The 18,518-nt window shown below is 48.2% G+C and overlaps 1 protein-coding gene across 2 annotated transcripts in view; it reads right to left on the bottom strand.

Annotated features, from left to right (window-relative positions):
• PLD2 (phospholipase D2) overlaps positions 1–16,648 on the bottom strand; it is a 55,862-nt gene extending 39,214 nt beyond the window's left edge. The window contains exons 1-2 of one of the 2 annotated variants that reach the window (XM_077261607.1): positions 16,463–16,648; positions 2,223–2,343 (exon numbers count right to left, since the gene is read on the bottom strand). In XM_077261607.1, coding sequence (XP_077117722.1) covers positions 2,223–2,331 — 109 coding nt within the window. In that variant the 5' untranslated portion in view covers positions 2,332–2,343; positions 16,463–16,648. The remainder of the gene's footprint in view (positions 1–2,222; positions 2,344–16,462) is intronic. The other variant, XM_077261605.1, reaches the window with a different exon arrangement.
• Between the last annotated feature and the right edge of the window lie 1,870 nt (positions 16,649–18,518).

Below are 18,518 nucleotides of genomic sequence, written 5' to 3'. Positions count from 1 at the left end.
TACATACAGCAGCCTCGGCGTCTCCCATGTGATGTACATACAGCAGCCTCGACGTCTCCCATGTGATGTACATACAGCAGCCTCGGCGTCTCCCATGTGATGTACATACAGCAGCCTCGGCGTTTCCCATGTGATGGACATACAGCAGCCTCGGCGTCTCCCATGTGATGTTTATACAACAGTCACGGTGTACCCATGTGATGTACATACAGCAGTCTCGGTGTCGTCTTTATGATGTACATACCACAGTCCCAGTGTCCCCCATGTGATGTACATACAGCAGTCTTGGTGTCGCCTATATGATGTACATATAGAAGTCTCAGTGTCCCCCATGTGATGTACATACAGCAGCCCCGGTGTCACCTATATGATGTATATACTGCAGTCCCAGTGTCCCCCATGTGATGTACATACAGCAGTCTCGCTGTCGCCTATATGATGTATATACCGCAGTCTCAGTGTCCCCCATGTGATATACATACAGCAGCCTTGGTGTCTCATGTGATATTTATACAACAGTCCCGGTGTACCCATGTGATGTACATACAGCAGTCTCGGTGTCGTCTATATGATGTATATACCGCAGTCCCAGTGTCCCCCATGTGATGTACATACAGCAGTCTCGGTGTCGCCTATATGATGTATATACCGCAGTCTCAGTGTCCCCCATGTGATATACATACAGCAGCCTTGGTGTCTCATGTGATGTTTATACAACAGTCCCGGTGTACCCATGTGATGTACATATAGCAGTCTCGGTGTCGTCTATATGATGTATATACCGCAGTCCCAGTGTCCCCCATGTGATGTATATACCGCAGTCCCGGTGTCCCCCATGTGATGTATATACCGCAGTCCCGGTGTCCCCCATGTGATGTACATACAGCCGTCTCGGTGTCGCCTATATGATGTACATATAGCAGTCTCAGTGTCTCCCATGTGATGTACATACAGCAGTCTTGGTGTCGCCTATATGATGTATATACCGCAGTCCCGGTGTCCCCCATGTGATGTACATACAGCCGTCTCGGTGTCGCCTATATGATGTACATATAGCAGTCTCAGTGTCTCCCATGTGATGTACATACAGCAGTCTCGCTGTCGCCTATATGATGTATATACCGCAGTCCCGGTGTCCCCCATGTGATGTACATACAGCAGTCTCGGTGTCGCCTATATGATGTATATACCGCAGTCTCAGTGTCCCCCATGTGATATACATACAGCAGCCTTCGTGTCTCATGCGATGTTTATACAACAGTCCCGGTGTACCCATGTGATGTACATATAGCAGTCTCGGTGTCGTCTATATGATTTATATACCGCAGTCCCAGTGTCCCCCATGTGATGTATATACCGCAGTCCCGGTGTCCCCCATGTGATGTACATACAGCCGTCTCGGTGTTGCCTATATGATGTACATATAGCAGTCTCAGTGTCTCCCATGTGATGTACATACAGCAGTCTTGGTGTCGCCTATATGATGTATATACCGCAGTCCCGGTGTCCCCCATGTGATGTATATACCGCAGTCCCGGTGTCCCCCATGTGATGTACATACAGCAGTCTCGGTGTCGCCTATATGATGTACATATAGCAGTCTCAGTGTCTCCCATGTGATGTATATCTCCCACTGCTTGAGTTCTATAAATATGATGTGAGCAGTGATGATTTCCCACACTGAGAAGCTCAGCAGTGTAATAAAAATCTCGATTCAGAACTTACTGCTGCTTTATGGGGTGAAGGACACAATCGCTGTACTAGAGAAAACTAATCATAAACCCCAGGCGCTGACCGCCATGTAATATTTCACCCGGGATGTCCTTTAACCCTCATTAGCGGAGGAGGTTGTGGCTTCTCAGGCACGGTTTATGGGATAAACCTCTGAGCAGATCAGGTCCACGTCAGCATTTCTGAGGAATTCATTGTGAAGCAGAGTAAAATGAAGCCAGCCGGACTGGTAATGAGCCAGGGCCGTCATGTGGATGCACCAAGAAGTCCGCCCCATTTATAACAACCACAGAAGGTGGAAGCACCGGTAGAGAAGAGGCGCTGCAGGAAAGCCTCAGACCCCATGACAACATTGCATGCCCCCTTTAGAATAGGGGAGCACAAACTGCTGCCCTTACAAGACAAAGTCAGAGAGGAGCATTCTGCCGCACACAGAAGGTTTAGGATTGGGACAGAGGCCCTTTAGGAGTTCTGCTAGAGGTGTGGAGTACCTTCTTCATCTTCCCGTATAGAGTCCAGCTCATCGACATCCAAGTCTAGGGCCGCAGTGTCCAGGTGTTGGGGCAGGAAGCAGCCATCGGGCGATTCTGGAGACTGCATATTAAGAGACACCTGAAAGGATGAAAGTGGGAATATATTAGGGATTGGACACGAAAGAAAAATCTCCAATTGTAAAAAAATAATGAGAAATCTGCGCTACCTACAACCACCAGTGGGGTAGCTCACGGATTTCGGCAGCGTGTCTGCACTTACATAGTGAGCTCCCCCTAGTGGTGGCTGCAGGCATCTGGGTATGTAACAGAAGTCATCTGCACAGACTGGCAGAGTGGAACGTCCACTGGTGTTTATTAATGTGGGAAATCAGGGTAATGCGAATCGTTATATTAATATTTAAGGGACTTGAGCGTCAGATGGTTTGTTTTATGTATTCCAACACTGTGTCCGCGAGGAATAGTCACACGGAGCGAAGAGCAGGGGCTCGGGAGGCTCAGCTTACCGGAAGGGACAAAACAAAAAATCCTGGCTGCGTCTGCCTGGGAAATGGCGGAGAAAACATTTATATCAAAGTGATTACACAATGGCGCACAGCCAAGACGTGGCGGACCGGCCAACCCTGCCAGCGGCACAGAGCCCCCCGGGGGCACAGGAGTTCATGTGTAACCCCTAATGGACAACTCCCCCCATCATCTCACAACACATACTCTCAGGGAACACTAATGAGGGAAGACAAAGCCCGGCCAAGGAGTCTTATGTAACGTCACCTCGCTGCCAAGAAAGCTCAGCCCAAGTGCGGAGACGTGCCGGAGAGGAAACTGAGCTACCGAGGCAAGCCATAGAGTACACCAGAACACACAGGTACTACAACGCCCAGCATCACAGCCCCACCCTATAAGCTCATCTTATACCAGCTGTACATGTATAGGCCCCGTCTCACATAGCGAGATCGCTAGCGAGATCGCTGCTGAGTCACTAGTTTTGTGACGCAACAGCGACCTCAGTAGCGATCTCGCTATGTGTGACACGTACCAGCGATCAGGCCCCTGCTGCGAGATCGCTGGTCGTGTCGGAATGGCCTGGACCTTTTTTTGGTCGTTGAGGCCCCGCTGACATTGCTGAATCGGTGTGTGTGACACCGATCCAGCGATGTCTTCACTGGTAACCAGGATAAACATCGGGTTACTAAGCGCAGGGCCGCGCTTAGTAACCCGATGTTTACCCTGGTTACCAGCGTAAATGTAAAAAAAAACAAACAGTACATACTCGCCTTCTGATGTCCGTCAGGTCCCTTGCCGTCTGCTTCCTGCTCTCACTGACTCCCGGCCGTACAGTGAGAAGTGAGAGCGCAGCGGTGACGTCACCGCTGCGCTCTGCTCTCACTGTACGGCCGGATCTCAGTCAGAGCAGGAAGCAGACGGCAAGGGACCTGGACACCGAAAGGCGAGTATGTACTGTTTGTTTTTTTTGGTAACCAGGGTAAACATCGGGTTACTAAGCGCGGCCCTGCGCTTAGTAACCCGATGTTTACCCTGGTTACCCGGGTGCTGCAGGGGGACTTCGGCATCGTTGAAGACAGTTTCAACGATGCCGAAGTCGTTCCCCTGATCGTTGGTCGCTGGGGAGAGCGGTCTGTGTGACAGCTCCCCAGCGACCACACAGCGACTTACCAACGATCACGGCCAGGTCATATCGCTGGTCGTGATCGTTGGTAAATCGCTAAGTGAGACGGGGCCTTATCATTATAAACAGGAAATGCCCAGGTTATACCAGATATAGATATATAGATATATATACACACACACACACACACACACACATATATACATATATACACACACACACACACACACACACACACATATACATATATACACACACACACAGGAGATGTCCAGGTTATACATATATAATTATATACAGGGGATGCCTAGGTTATACCAGCTGTACATATATAATTATATACAGGAAATGCCCAGGTTATACCAGCTGTACATATATAATTATATACAGGAGATGCCTAGGTTATACCAGCTGTACATATATAATTATATACAGGAGATGCCCTGGTTATACCAGCTGTACATATATAATTATATACAGGAGATGCCCAAGTTATACCGGCTGTACATATATAATTATATACAAGAAATGCCCAGGTTATACCAGCTATCTATATATATATAATTGTCTAAGGCTTTTTCTGTCTGTCTGTCTGTCCTGGAAATCCCACGTCTCTGATTGGTCGAGGCCGCCAGGCCTCGACCAATCAGCGACGGGCACAGTATCGACGTAGATGTCATAATGGTTGCCATGGCGACGATGAGGTCATAAAGGTTGCCTCGACAAATCAGCGACGGGCAGAGTCTGCGGTGAATTCTGGAATCATCATTGTCCATATACTACGGGGACATGCATATTCTAGAATACCCGATGCGTTAGAATCGGGCCACAGTCTAGTACATATATAATTATATACAGGGGATGCCCAGGTTATACCGGCTGTACATATATAATTATATACAGGAAATGCCCAGGTTATACCAGCGATACATATATAATTATATACAGGGGATGCCCAGGTTATACCAGCTATACATATATAATTATATACAGGAGATGTCCAGGTTATACCAGCTGTACATACTGTATATAATTATATACAGAAGATGCCCAGGTTATACCAGCTGTACATATATAATTATATACAGGAGATGCCCAGGTTATACCAGCTATACATATATAATCATATACAGGGGATGCCTAGGTTATACCAGCTGTACATACTGTATATAATTATATACAGTAGATGCCCACGTTATACCAGTTCTACATACTGCATATAAGTATATACAGTAGAAGCCCAGGTTATACCAGCTGTACATATATAATTATATACAGAAGATGCCCAGGTTATACCAGCTGTACATGTATCATTATATACAGCAGATGCCCGGGTTTTACCAGCTGTATATGTATCATTATATACAGCAGATACCCAGATTATATACAGCGGATGCCCAGGTTATACTAGCTGTACCAAAAAAAAATGTATACACGAATGTCCATGCAACAGCAGGTCCTGACTGTCTGGATGGGTGCATTGGCCAAGGCCGTTTGTGCAGAAGATAGGTGAGGGATCCAGGACACAGACAGTAGACTATAAGCTGAGGTACTGGAAGCTACAGGTAGACAGGAGACATCCTGAAGACTGCAGACTAGATGAAGAAGTAATGAAAGCTGCAGGAAGACGGAGACGTCCAGAAGACCATGCATAAGTAGTCGAATTACTAGAAGCTGCAGGCAGACTGGAGAAGTCCTGAAGACTGCAGACAGGTAGCAGAGGTACTGTAAGTTGCAGGCTGACCGGAGATGTCCTGAAGACCTTGCATAGGTAGTCAAATTACTAGAAGCTGCAGGCAGACTGGAGACGTCCTGAAGACTGCAGACAGGTAACAGAGGTACTGTAAGTTGCAGGCTGACCGGAGATGTCATGAAGACCATGCATAGGTAGTCAAATTACTAGAACAGGTGAGGGATGCAGAACACAGACAGTAGACTATAAGCAGAGATACTGGAAGCTACAGGTAGACAGGAGACATCCTGAAGACTGCAGACTAGATGAAGAAGTAATGAAAGCTGCAGGCAGAACGGACATGTCCAGAAGACCATGCATAGGTAGTCGCATTACTAGAAGCTGCAGGCAGACCAGAGACGTCCTGGAAACAGCAGTCAGGTAAAGGTACTGGAAGCTGCAGGCAGACCAGAGATGTCCAGAAGACCATGCATAGGTAGTCGCATTACTAGAAGTTGCAGGCAGACCAGAGACGTCCTGGAGACCGCAGTCAGGTAGAGGTACTGGAAGCTGCAGGCAGACCGGAGACATCCAGGAGACAGCAGACAGGTAGAGGTACTGGAAGCCAAAGGCAGACTGGAGACATCTGGGAGACCGTGGACAGGAACTGTGCACAGAATAAAAGTCTTACATCAATACTCAGGTCTGTGTCCTGGGAGGCCTTGTTTAGGCCTAAAAAGCTCAACACATGGGCGCACACTCGGCTACTTGCAAAGCCCAATGTACAGCACAAGAAAGTTGAGCAGCCCAAGGTGTAAGGAGCACAGCCCGGACCTGGGAAAGGTGTGTAACACTGACACAGTTCTCGCATTCAGGGCTCCCCTTGGCAAGAACAGACATCCATGTCTCCCGGTCGCCCTCACCTGTGTAAACACTGACATAATACACCGCCGGCTCCTGACCCATCTCACGGTGATGCAAATATCACGTTACATAGCACTCGGAGCGATGACGTTAGGAAGCAGACGTAGGACGGGCTCCGGCCGGCAGCCATCGCCCCTCCAACCTGCGAGACGATCGCAGCCAGGGGTCTACGCATGGCCATGTCCAGGACCGTGGGCCGCTTATCAGTTTTATGTTACATGACAATACACAACTGTATAGAAGTTATGCATTATGGACTAAAAGATACAAACAAAATAAAATACAAGTCCCCCCTGACCACCTTCATCTCCGCCAGCGAGAAATAAATTCTTATAGGTTATTGAAAACAACATCACAAACGCCAAAAAAAAAAAAAAAAAAAAAACACAACATAAAACATAACATTTTAAGATAAATCATTCACAGCTACAACTCGTAAAAAAACAAACGGCTACATAAAGAGAAAAACTAAAAACTGAAAATCGACTATAGAAGGAAGGGGTTAACGGGTTTACTCAACAGGAGAATGAGCTCTGGAATACCCCCATATTCACAGCAAACAGCAAGTCTCCTCCCAGGCTAAGAATAGGCGATAGTTTGCCGACATAGGACAAACCAAAATGAAGTATCTCTCCCAGACAATTATTTTAAGTACACATGTTTCATCATACACGTTTATTCCCTTTGTGTGTATTGGAACAACACAAAAAAAAACTGAGAAAAAAGGCAAATTGGACACAATTTCACACAAAACCCCCAAAATGGGCTGGACAAAATTGTTGGTGCCTTTTCAAAATTGTGGGTAAACAACCTTGTGATGCTCGTTCACCCTCACCTGTGGCAAGTAACTGGTGCGAGCAATATGAAAATCCCACCTGAAACCAGATAAAAAAGGAGAGAAGTTGGCTCAATCTTTGCATTATGTGTCTGTGTGTGCCACACTAAGCATGGAGAACAGAACTGTCTGAGGACTTGAGAACCAACCTTGTTGAACAATATCAACAATCTCAAAGTTTTAAGTCCATCTCCAAAGATCGTGAGGTTCCTTTTTCCACGGTGCACAACATAAATCAAGAAGTTTACAATCCAAAGCACTGCAGCTAATTGCTCTGGAACCTGTACAACAGAGAAAAAGTGCTGAAAAAGATGCAACGCAGGATAGTCTGGATGGTGGATAAGCAGCCCCAATCAAGTTCCAAAAGAAATTCAAGCTGTCCTACAAGCTCAGGGTGCATCAGTGTCAGGGAGAACTAACATCCACATGTGAATGACATGAAACGCATGGCAGGAGACCCACGAGGATTCACTGCTAACACATGGACAGAAAAAGTCAGACTGCAGTTTGCTGAAATGAACATGAGCAAGCCAAAATCCTTCTGGGAAAGTGATAGATGAGACCAAAATAGTAGAGTGATGTGCTTTACCAAAAAGCTCTATTTATCAGAAATGGAATAAGGCCTAGAAAGAAAAGAACACAGTACCTACAGTCAGATATGGTGGAGGGTCAAACTTTTTTAGGGTGGTTTTGCTGCCTCTGGAACGGAGTGCAAGACATCATGAAATCTGAAGATTACCAAAGGATTTTGGGTCACAATGTAATGCCCAAGGAGAAGGCGCTATCAGATATGAGACCAGGAGCATTTTTGTAAGAAGAGTCGTCCAAAATTCCAGCTGAGAGGTGTGAGAAGGTTATTGGAAGCGATTGCATTTATTTATTCCAAAGGGTGCAACCAAATATTAAGTTGAGGGGGACAACAATTTGGGGTTGTGTGTGACATTATGTCCAATTTGACTTTTGGTCTCAGTATTTCTGTGTTGTTCCAATAAACACAAAGGAAATAAACAGGTCTACAACAAAACGTGCGCAACTGCAATAATTGTCTGGGAGAAATACTTCATTTTCTGAAACAATTTCAAAAGTGTCAAAAGTGCCAACGCTGTCGGCCGTGACTAGTTTTGGAGAACTAGTATTAATCTGTACCTCGTCACACCCTGACAATTAGTAGACGTACCGCCCTGCTCAGCCCAGAAAAACATGTAAAAAAAACCACCACATTAAACTAACCCTATGGAACACAATACATAAAGTTTCCGCAATCATATACAGCGGGTGGGTGCAACGCATATTTATACGATTCAATGCAAAGCGCTGAGCTGCGACATTCAGGGAAATTTATCTCAAATATCACAAAAAGACCATTTTTATTTTAGATTGAGGCAAAACAGCATCTGGTGTACACTCCCAATTCTCAGGCTCTGGATTTTTCATCAGTATTCTGCCAGAACTATAGGAGCCGGACCATCCTTTCTTTCACCTCCTAACATGCAATCATTCACCAGTTAATTTCTTCTCTGAACCTTAAAACGCTTCTTTCCGTTATATCCATACGTATTTTGAGAGATAGGAAAGCAGCAACAGAGCAAGACCTGCCCCAGCTCCCTGCAGAGCGATAAAGACCCGCCCCAGCTCCCTGCAGAGTGATAAAGACCTGCCCCAGCTCCCTGTAGAGCGATAAAGACCCGCCCCCGCCCAATGAAGAGTGATAAAGACCTGCCCCAGCTTCCTACAGAGCGATAAAGACCCGCCCCTGCAACATGAAGAGCGATAAAGACCTGACCCAGCTCTCTGCAGTGATAAGGACCCGCCCCCGCCTTATGAAGCACAATAAAGACCTACCCATGCTTCCTGCAGAGCGATAAAGACCTACCCCCACCTAATGAAGAGCGATAAAGACCTGCCCCAGCTCCCTGTAGAGCAATAAAGACCCGCCCCCGCCCAATGAAGAGTGATAAAGACCTGCCCCAGCTCCCTGCAGAGCGATAAAGACCCGCCCTCGCCTAATGAAGCACGATAAAGACATACCCATGCTTCCTGCAGAACGATAAAGACCTGCCCCCACCTAATGAAGAGCGATAAAGATCCACTCCCCCTTCCTGAAGAGATATAAAGACCCAATCAGCATGAACCTGGTGTGTAGTAGTAGGATTCAATCTAATTTATTCCAAATTGTGCAAGGAGTCCATTGGTGTCATGCCCGGCCTGTGCCCAGTATCCCGGTGGTACCTTGCATGCGCTTCCGCCACCACGCTACTCACTGTGTTCGCTGCTCTGCCTTGCTGAGTCCATGCAGCATTTCCATCTCTGCTGCATATCCGTAATGTCTCCACATGGCTATTGGAGGGCGCGGACAGATCCTGCAGGAATTTAACCCTTCTGTGTCCTGCAGGGTTTGGATTCCCCAGTCAAACAATCACTACTCAGAACGACTCACTCACTTTTGCCTGAGCTTAGGTTCCTGGTTCTTCTCAGTCTCTGCAATCAGTCCTGTATTATGTCATGTCACCCATTTTCGACCTGGCTGGTGTACCTGCTCTGTCTGACCTCGGCTTTGCACTCTAAACCCGTGCTGCTTCGCCCCTCCTGTACCTCATATACCAGCTCAGGAGCTATGGGTCAGCTGCTGAAAGTTCAGTTTCTGCCCTGGAGTGGCGTCTGGTGATTACCCAGCTTTACATCCTGTGGTTGAGTGCCCCACCACGTCCTCGGCATCCAGTGGTTTGACGGCCAATAAAGGTCATAGAATCCAGTTTTTTTACGTGGAAGTCGGACGTCCAATGGCTTAAAACCTCAGCCCGGCATCTTGGGGGTTTCACGATTCATAAAAATCCCTGGTATCCAGTAGTTTCAGGCCCAACCTGGCAGGTTATTTTTTGATGCCCCAAACAAGTCCTATGGTTGGAAGGCCCAGCCCGTGACTGGCATCCAGTGGTCTTCATTGTGTATTTGGTATCCAGTGGTCCGGGGACCTAAACTTCATTTTTTGTGACCCAGAACTGCCTTTGGACCCAATACTTTGAAGGCTCAGCCCATTGTTGCCAAAGTTTCTAGGGATAGTTAAGCCCGGGTGATATCTGCGACAGTGGACAACCTCTTCCTGGCATTCAGTAGTCTTATACCCTCTTCCTTAAGTACATTGCTTTCATAGACACCGGGACCCAGGACGCTGGATAATCGTCTGCAAGGCATGTGACAGAGCTACGACTTGAAAACACTGGAAACCACAAGGCCAGGAGGACAGACCAGAGCGAAATGGAAAGTCCAAAGCAACACACAGGGGAACGCAGAGGGACCACAGGCATTTTTATGGAAAGATGTACAATATGGACAGAGTCCAAGAATAGTTTGTGATAGTAAGAGTGACCAATGGGTTCAACCAGAATGAAGAGAATTACCTCTTCATATTGTGCTCAGTAGGTATGGACAGAGACAACACATTTAAGAGACAGGTCAAAATGGCTGTGAAGCAGGCTCGGACTGCCCCATAGGAGAGCTGGAGAATTACCCGATGGGCCCCAGGGTGCCAAAAAGACCCCCTACTGAGAACATACTGGCAGAATAGACAGACAGAAATATGCAAAGTCATATACTCGCTTGGAAAAGTTATTTGTTCAGAACACCAAAATACATTCCGACACGCTGCCGAGGACCTACAGATCGTACACGTCCAGTCACAACCCTAGGAAGAACTTTCACTGGAATTCTGGAGAACCCTCCCTGAGGATACATAATACACCCTGAGCATTTATAGGTCCAGACTCACCCATATATTGTAGATACAGACCTTCATTCAGAGCGCAGGTGCTCCCGCAGAGAGGATGCGAGCATGCAGACTCCTGCTCAGACTACACGACCATAAAGAACATACACTGGAATTCTGGAGAACCCTCCCTGAGGATACATAATACACCCTGAGCACTTATAGGTCCAGACTCAACCATATATTGTAGATACAGGCCTTCATTCAGAGCGCAGGTGCTCCCGCAGAGAGGATGCGAGCATGCAGACTCCTGCTCAGACTACACGACCATAAAGAACATACACTGGAATTCTGGAGAACCCTCCCTGAGGATACATAATACATCCTGAGCACTTATAGGTCCAGACTCAACCATATATTGTAGATACAGGCCTTCATTCAGAGTGCAGGTGCTCCCGCAGAGAGGATGCGAGCATGCAGACTCCTGCTCAGACTACACGACCATAAAGAACATACACTGGAATACTGGAGAACCCTCCCTGAGGATACATAATCCATCCTGAGCATTTATAGGTCCAGACTCAACCATATATTGTAGATACAGGCCTTCATTCAGAGCGCAGGTGCTCCCGCAGAGAGGATGCGAGCATGCAGACTCCTGCTCAGACTACACGACCATAAAGAACATACACTGGAATTCTGGAGAACCCTCCCTGAGGATACATAATACATCCTGAGCACTTATAGGTCCAGACTCAACCATATATTGTAGATACAGGCCTTCATTCAGAGCGCAGGTGCTCCCGCAGAGAGGATGCGAGCATGCAGACTCCTGCTCAGACTACACGACCATAAAGAACATACACTGGAATTCTGGAGAACCCTCCCTGAGGATACATAATACACCCTGAGCATTTATAGGTCCAGACTCAACCATATATTGTAGATACAGGCCTTCATTCAGAGCGCAGGTGCTCCCGCAGAGAAGATGCGAGCATGCAGACTCCTGCATAGACTACACGACTAGGGTTGAGCGAAACGGATCGTTCATTTTCAAAAGTCGCCGACTTTTGGCAGAGTCGGGTTTCGTGAAACCCGACCCGACTCCAGCGTGGGATCGGCCACGTGGTCGGCGATCTTGGCGCCAAAGTCGCGTTTTGTATGACGCCTTCCCCACCATTTTTTCAGCCAATTAAGGAGTGTGGGCAGCGTGATGACATAGGTTCCGGCCTGGTTTCTGTGGCGTCATAGAGCCATATTACCGTTTGGGCTGCAGTGATTTCCGCAGTCAAACACAACATATGCTTTGCACAGAGGGGAGAGGGAGAGGGAGATTAAAAAGGAAAAAAAAAAAAAAAATCCACATTGACTTGCATTGGGTTTCGTGTTCCGGGCCGGAACCCGACTTTACAGTAGAATCGGCCGATTTCACGCGATCCGACTTTCGAGAAGGTCGGGTTTCACAAAACCCAACTCGATCCTAAAAAAGCAAAAGTCGCTCAACCCTATACACGACCATAAAAAACCATACATGAGTTTAGTGCACAGTGTCTACAGATCTCGCCTTGTGGGGTAAGGAGGATTATGAGAAAGGTCAGAAATCAGCCCAGAACTACACGGGAGGAACTGGTCAATGACCTGAAGAGAGCTGGGACCACAGTCTCAAACATTACCGTTAGTAACCCACTACGTCGCCATGGATTAAAATCCTGCAGGGCACACAAGGTTCCTCTGCTCACACAGCACATGTCCAGGCACATTCTCCAGTGACCATCTGGATGACCCAGAGGAGGCATGGGAAAAGATCATGTGGTCAGATGAGACCAAAATAAAACTTTTTGGTATCAACTCCATTCGCCATGTTTGGAAGAAGAAGGAGGATGAGTACAACCCCAAGAACACCATCCCAACCGTGAAACATGGTGGAGGAAACATCCTACTTTTCTGCACAGAGGACAGGATGACTATTGAAGGGAGTATGGATGGGGTGATATATCGTGAGATTTTGGCCAACAACCTCCTTCCCTCAGTAAGAGCACTTGATGGGTTGTGGCTGGGTCTTCAAGCATGACAATAACCCGAAACACACAACCAAGGCAACTAAGGAATGGCTCCGTAAGAAGCATTTCATTGTCCTGGAGTGGCCTAGCCAGTCTACAGACCTGAACCCTATAGAAAATCTTTGGAGGAAGCTGAAACTCAATGTTGCCCAGCGACAGCCCCGAAACCTGAAAGATCTGGAGAAGACCTGTATGGAGGAGTGGGCCAAAATCCCTGCTGCAGTGTGTGCAAACCTGACCAGCAACTACAGGAAACATCTGACCTCTGTAAATGCAAACAAAGGTTTCTGGACCAAATATTACGTTCTGTTTTTCTATTGAATCAAATACTTATTTTCTCCACTGTACAAGTAACTCCGACTATAAAACACCTCGGAGAATAAAGAAAATAGTTACCGTATATACTGGGAAACAGGAACTAGCAGCGGATGATTCATAGTATCTAGGGAAAATGTTATTATTCAAAGAAACTTGGTGAAAAGCGACAATAATAAACCGGGTAATGTATCTCATCAGGAAAATCGGCTTCTTTCCCCACTTATGAGCCACTTCTTCCTCTCCCTCCTGAAGTCATCATTCACTGTTAGGCTGATTACCAGCTAACTAGGGTGGGGAAGAGTGGTAGAAAAAAATGGGACAGTAGATTTCTAGTTCGTTTTTTATCTCACCCCAGAGCTGAATGGATTCACAGCTACAAGGTTCAGTACTCCATGCTGATGCTCTCTAGTGTTTCATCCCATCACAGAGCTGGACTCACAGCTACACTGCTCAGTACGGAAGTGTAAAGCCTGCCATGCTGCTGCGTCTGAACACGAGCTACAGAGAGGTAGGAGACACTGTGTGTGGGAAACATTACAGAAGCTCAGACATCGGAGGTACGGGCTGGTGAGGAGGAAAATGGCGGATACAAGTCACATGATCTCACATATCCCTCATTTCCACGCAACATTATACCGTATATTACACACACATTATACCGTATATTACACACATTATATGGAGCATCAGTGCGCATCACGGGCAGCGTACAGTATATACACGTGGACCGACCAGTTTCATATTTCCAGATACAGAACATCGGGGGCAGTCTGGACAATCCCCTCTATAAGAGGGGGTGTATTTTTAATTTTTTGTGACAGCGTCTTACGCTCAGACAGTAAAGGGTTAACCAGAGAGGTGTGGCGGCACTACATCAATAATGGAGGCTGGGGGAGGTGGAGGTGCGGTAGGCGAGCGGTGGCTCTGTGCCTGATGTATACACCTGAGCACATGGCAATACTACACACACCGGCTCTGCTACATTCCTGCCCCCGCCACACAAATAAATGGTCAATGTCACTTCATGTAGATAAATGTATCACTCATCACTATCACTACACCGCTAACCGTCACACCCAGCTCTGCTACTCCGCTCCTGTCACCTTCACTACTATCCATCACACCCAGCTCTGCTACTCCGCTCCTGTCACCTTCACTACTATCCATCACACCCAGCTCTGCTACTCCGCTCCTGTCACCTTCACTACACCGCTAACCGTCACACCCAGCTCTGCTACTCCGCTCCTGTCACCTTCACTCCTATCCATCACACCCAGCTCTGCTACTCCGCTCCTGTCACCTTCACTCCTATCCATCACACCCAGCTCTGCTACTCCGCTCCTGTCACCTTCACTCCTATCCATCACACCCAGCTCTGCTACTCCGCTCCTGTCACCTTCACTACTATCCATCACACCCAGCTCTGCTACTCCGCTCCTGTCACCTTCACTACTATCCATCACACCCAGCTCTGCTACTCCGCTCCTGTCACCTTCACTACTATCCATCACACCCAGCTCTGCTACTCCGCTCCTGTCACCTTCACTACTATCCATCACACCCAGCTTTGCTACTCCGCTCCTGTCACCTTCACTACTATCCATCACACCCAGCTCTGCTACTCCGCTCCTGTCACCTTCACTACTATCCATCACACCCAGCTCTGCTACTCCGCTCCTGTCACCTTCACTACTATCCATCACACCCAGCTCTGCTACTCCGCTCCTGTCACCTTCACTACTATCCATCACACCCAGCTCTGCTACTCCGCTCCTGTCACCTTCACTACTATCCATCACACCCAGCTCTGCTACTCCGCTCCTGTCACCTTCACTACTATCCATCACACCCAGCTCTGCTACTCCGCTCCTGTCACCTTCACTACTATCCATCACACCCAGCTCTGCTACTCCGCTCCTGTCACCTTCACTCCTATCCATCACACCCAGCTCTGCTACTCCGCTCCTGTCACCTTCACTACTATCCATCACACCCAGCTCTGCTACTCCGCTCCTGTCACCTTCACTCCTATCCATCACACCCAGCTCTGCTACTCCGCTCCTGTCACCTTCACTACTATCCATCACACCCAGCTCTGCTACTCCGCTCCTGTCACCTTCACTACTATCCATCACACCCAGCTCTGCTACTCCGCTCCTGTCACCTTCACTCCTATCCATCACAACCAGCTCTGCTACTCCGCTCCTGTCACCTTCACTCCTATCCATCACACCCAGCTCTGCTACTCCGCTCCTGTCACCTTCACTACTATCCATCACACCCAGCTCTGCTACTCCGCTCCTGTCACCTTCACTCCTATCCATCACACCCAGCTCTGCTACTCCGCTCCTGTCACCTTCACTACTATCCATCACACCCAGCTCTGCTACTCCGCTCCTGTCACCTTCACTACTATCCATCACACCCAGCTTTGCTACTCCGCTCCTGTCACCTTCACTACTATCCATCACACCCAGCTCTGCTACTCCGCTCCTGTCACCTTCACTCCTATCCATCACACCCAGCTCTGCTACTCCGCTCCTGTCACCTTCACTCCTATCCATCACACCCAGCTCTGCTACTCCGCTCCTGTCACCTTCACTCCTATCCATCACACCCAGCTCTGCTACTCCGCTCCTGTCACCTTCACTCCTATCCATCACACCCAGCTCTGCTACTCCGCTCCTGTCACCTTCACTCCTATCCATCACACCCAGCTCTGCTACTCCGCTCCTGTCACCTTCACTCCTATCCATCACACCCAGCTCTGCTACTCCGCTCCTGTCACCTTCACTCCTATCCATCACACCCAGCTCTGCTACTCCTGCACTACACAGGTTATTAACACTACAGCTGCCATTATTAGACTATTCCTATAGGCCTCATGTCATCAACAACACATCTAACTCTGCTATTCCCGCACAGATGATGACACATTCCCCCCACTCCATAACTGTGGCCGGCTCTGCTATTCCTGCGCAGTGTCCTGTGCCGCACTCTCCGCTCTGCACTGCAGCAGTGATCACACCTCATACAGTCAGCAGCACAGCCGCCCGAGCGCACTACTACCCCCAGCACACAGGGGTCCTGTGTCACCACACCCGTCACCTCAGCCGCTGAGCTTCACTTCTGGGACTTCACTGCTCCGCCATCCTGCAGTGTGCACCCGCCACCGTCCTGTCAGCCACACACCGTCCGGTCAGCCACACACCGCCCCTCCCTGGGACACCGTGCCAGCAATCCAGCAACGCCCAGAGGAGGAGGAAGAGCTGGAAGAAGGAGGACAGGATCCCACAGCACATGCTGCACCGTGACCTGTACACACCGTATATATACACACTGCTGCACCGTGACCTGTACACACCGTATATATACACACTGCTGCACCGTGACCTGTACACACCGTATATATACACACTGCTGCACCGTGGCCTGTACACACCGTATATATACACACTGCTGCACCGTGACCTGTACACACCGTATATATACACACTGCTGCACCGTGACCTGTATACACCGTATATATACACACTGCTGCACCGTGACCTGTACACACCGTATATATACACACTGCTGCACCGTGACCTGTATACACCGTATATATACACACTGCTGCACCGTGACCTGTACACACCGTATATATACACACTGCTACACCGTGACCTGTACACACCGTATATATACACACTGCTGCACCGTGACCTGTACACACCGTATATATACACACTGCTACACCGTGACCTGTACACACCGTATATATACACACTGCTATTCCGTGACCTGTACACACCGTATATATACACACTGCTGCACCGTGACCTGTACACACCGTATATATACACACTGCTACACCGTGACCTGTACACACCGTATATATACACACTGCTGCACCGTGGCCTGTACACACCGTATATATACACACTGCTACACCGTGACCTGTACACACCGTATATATACACACTGCTGCACCGTGACCTGTACACACCGTATATATACACACTGCTACACCGTGACCTGTACACACCGTATATATACACACTGCTACACCGTGACCTGTACACACCGTATATATACACACTGCTGCACCGTGGCCTGTACACACCGTATATATACACACTGCTGCACCGTGACCTGTACACACCGTATATATACACACTGCTGCACCGTGACCTGTACACACTGTATATATACACACTGCTACACCGTGGCCTGTACACACCGTATATATACACACTGCTGCACCGTGACCTGTACACACCGTATATATACACACTGCTGCACTGTGACCTGTACACACCGTATATATACACACTGCTACACCGTGACCTGTACACACCGTATATATACACACTGCTGCACCGTGACCTGTACACACCGTATATATACACACTGCTACACCGTGACCTGTACACACCGTATATATACACACTGCTGCACCGTGACCTGTACACACCGTATATATACACACTGCTGCACCGTGACCTGTACACACCGTATATATACACACTGCTGCACCGTGACCTGTACACACCGTATATATACACACTGCTACACCGTGACCTGTACACACCGTATATATACACACTGCTGCACCGTGACCTGTACACACCGTATATATACACACTGCTACACCGTGACCTGTACACACCGTATATATACACACTGCTGCACCGTGACCTGTACACACCGTATATATACACACTGCTGCACCGTGACCTGTACACACCATATATATATACACACTGCTGCACCGTGACCTGTACACACCGTATATATACACACTGCTGCACCGTGACCTGTACACACCGTATATATACACACTGCTGCACCGTGACCTGTACACACCGTATATATACACACTGCTGCACCGTGACCTGTACACACCATATATATACACACTGCTGCACCGTGACCTGTACACACCGTATATATACACACTGCTACACCGTGACCTGTATACACCGTATATATACACACTGCTACACCGTGACCTGTACACACCGTATATATACACACTGCTACACCGTGACCTGTACACACCGTATATATACACACTGCTGCACCGTGACCTGTACACACCGTATATATACACACTGCTGCACCGTGACCTGTACACACCGTATATATACACACTGCTACACCGTGACCTGTACA

This window comes from Ranitomeya variabilis, chromosome 5 (assembly GCF_051348905.1).
Source record: "Ranitomeya variabilis isolate aRanVar5 chromosome 5, aRanVar5.hap1, whole genome shotgun sequence".
Taxonomy (NCBI): Eukaryota; Metazoa; Chordata; class Amphibia; order Anura; family Dendrobatidae; genus Ranitomeya; species Ranitomeya variabilis.
Note: the sequence above shows the minus strand (reverse complement) of the source record. Positions and strands in the feature narration are given on the sequence as shown.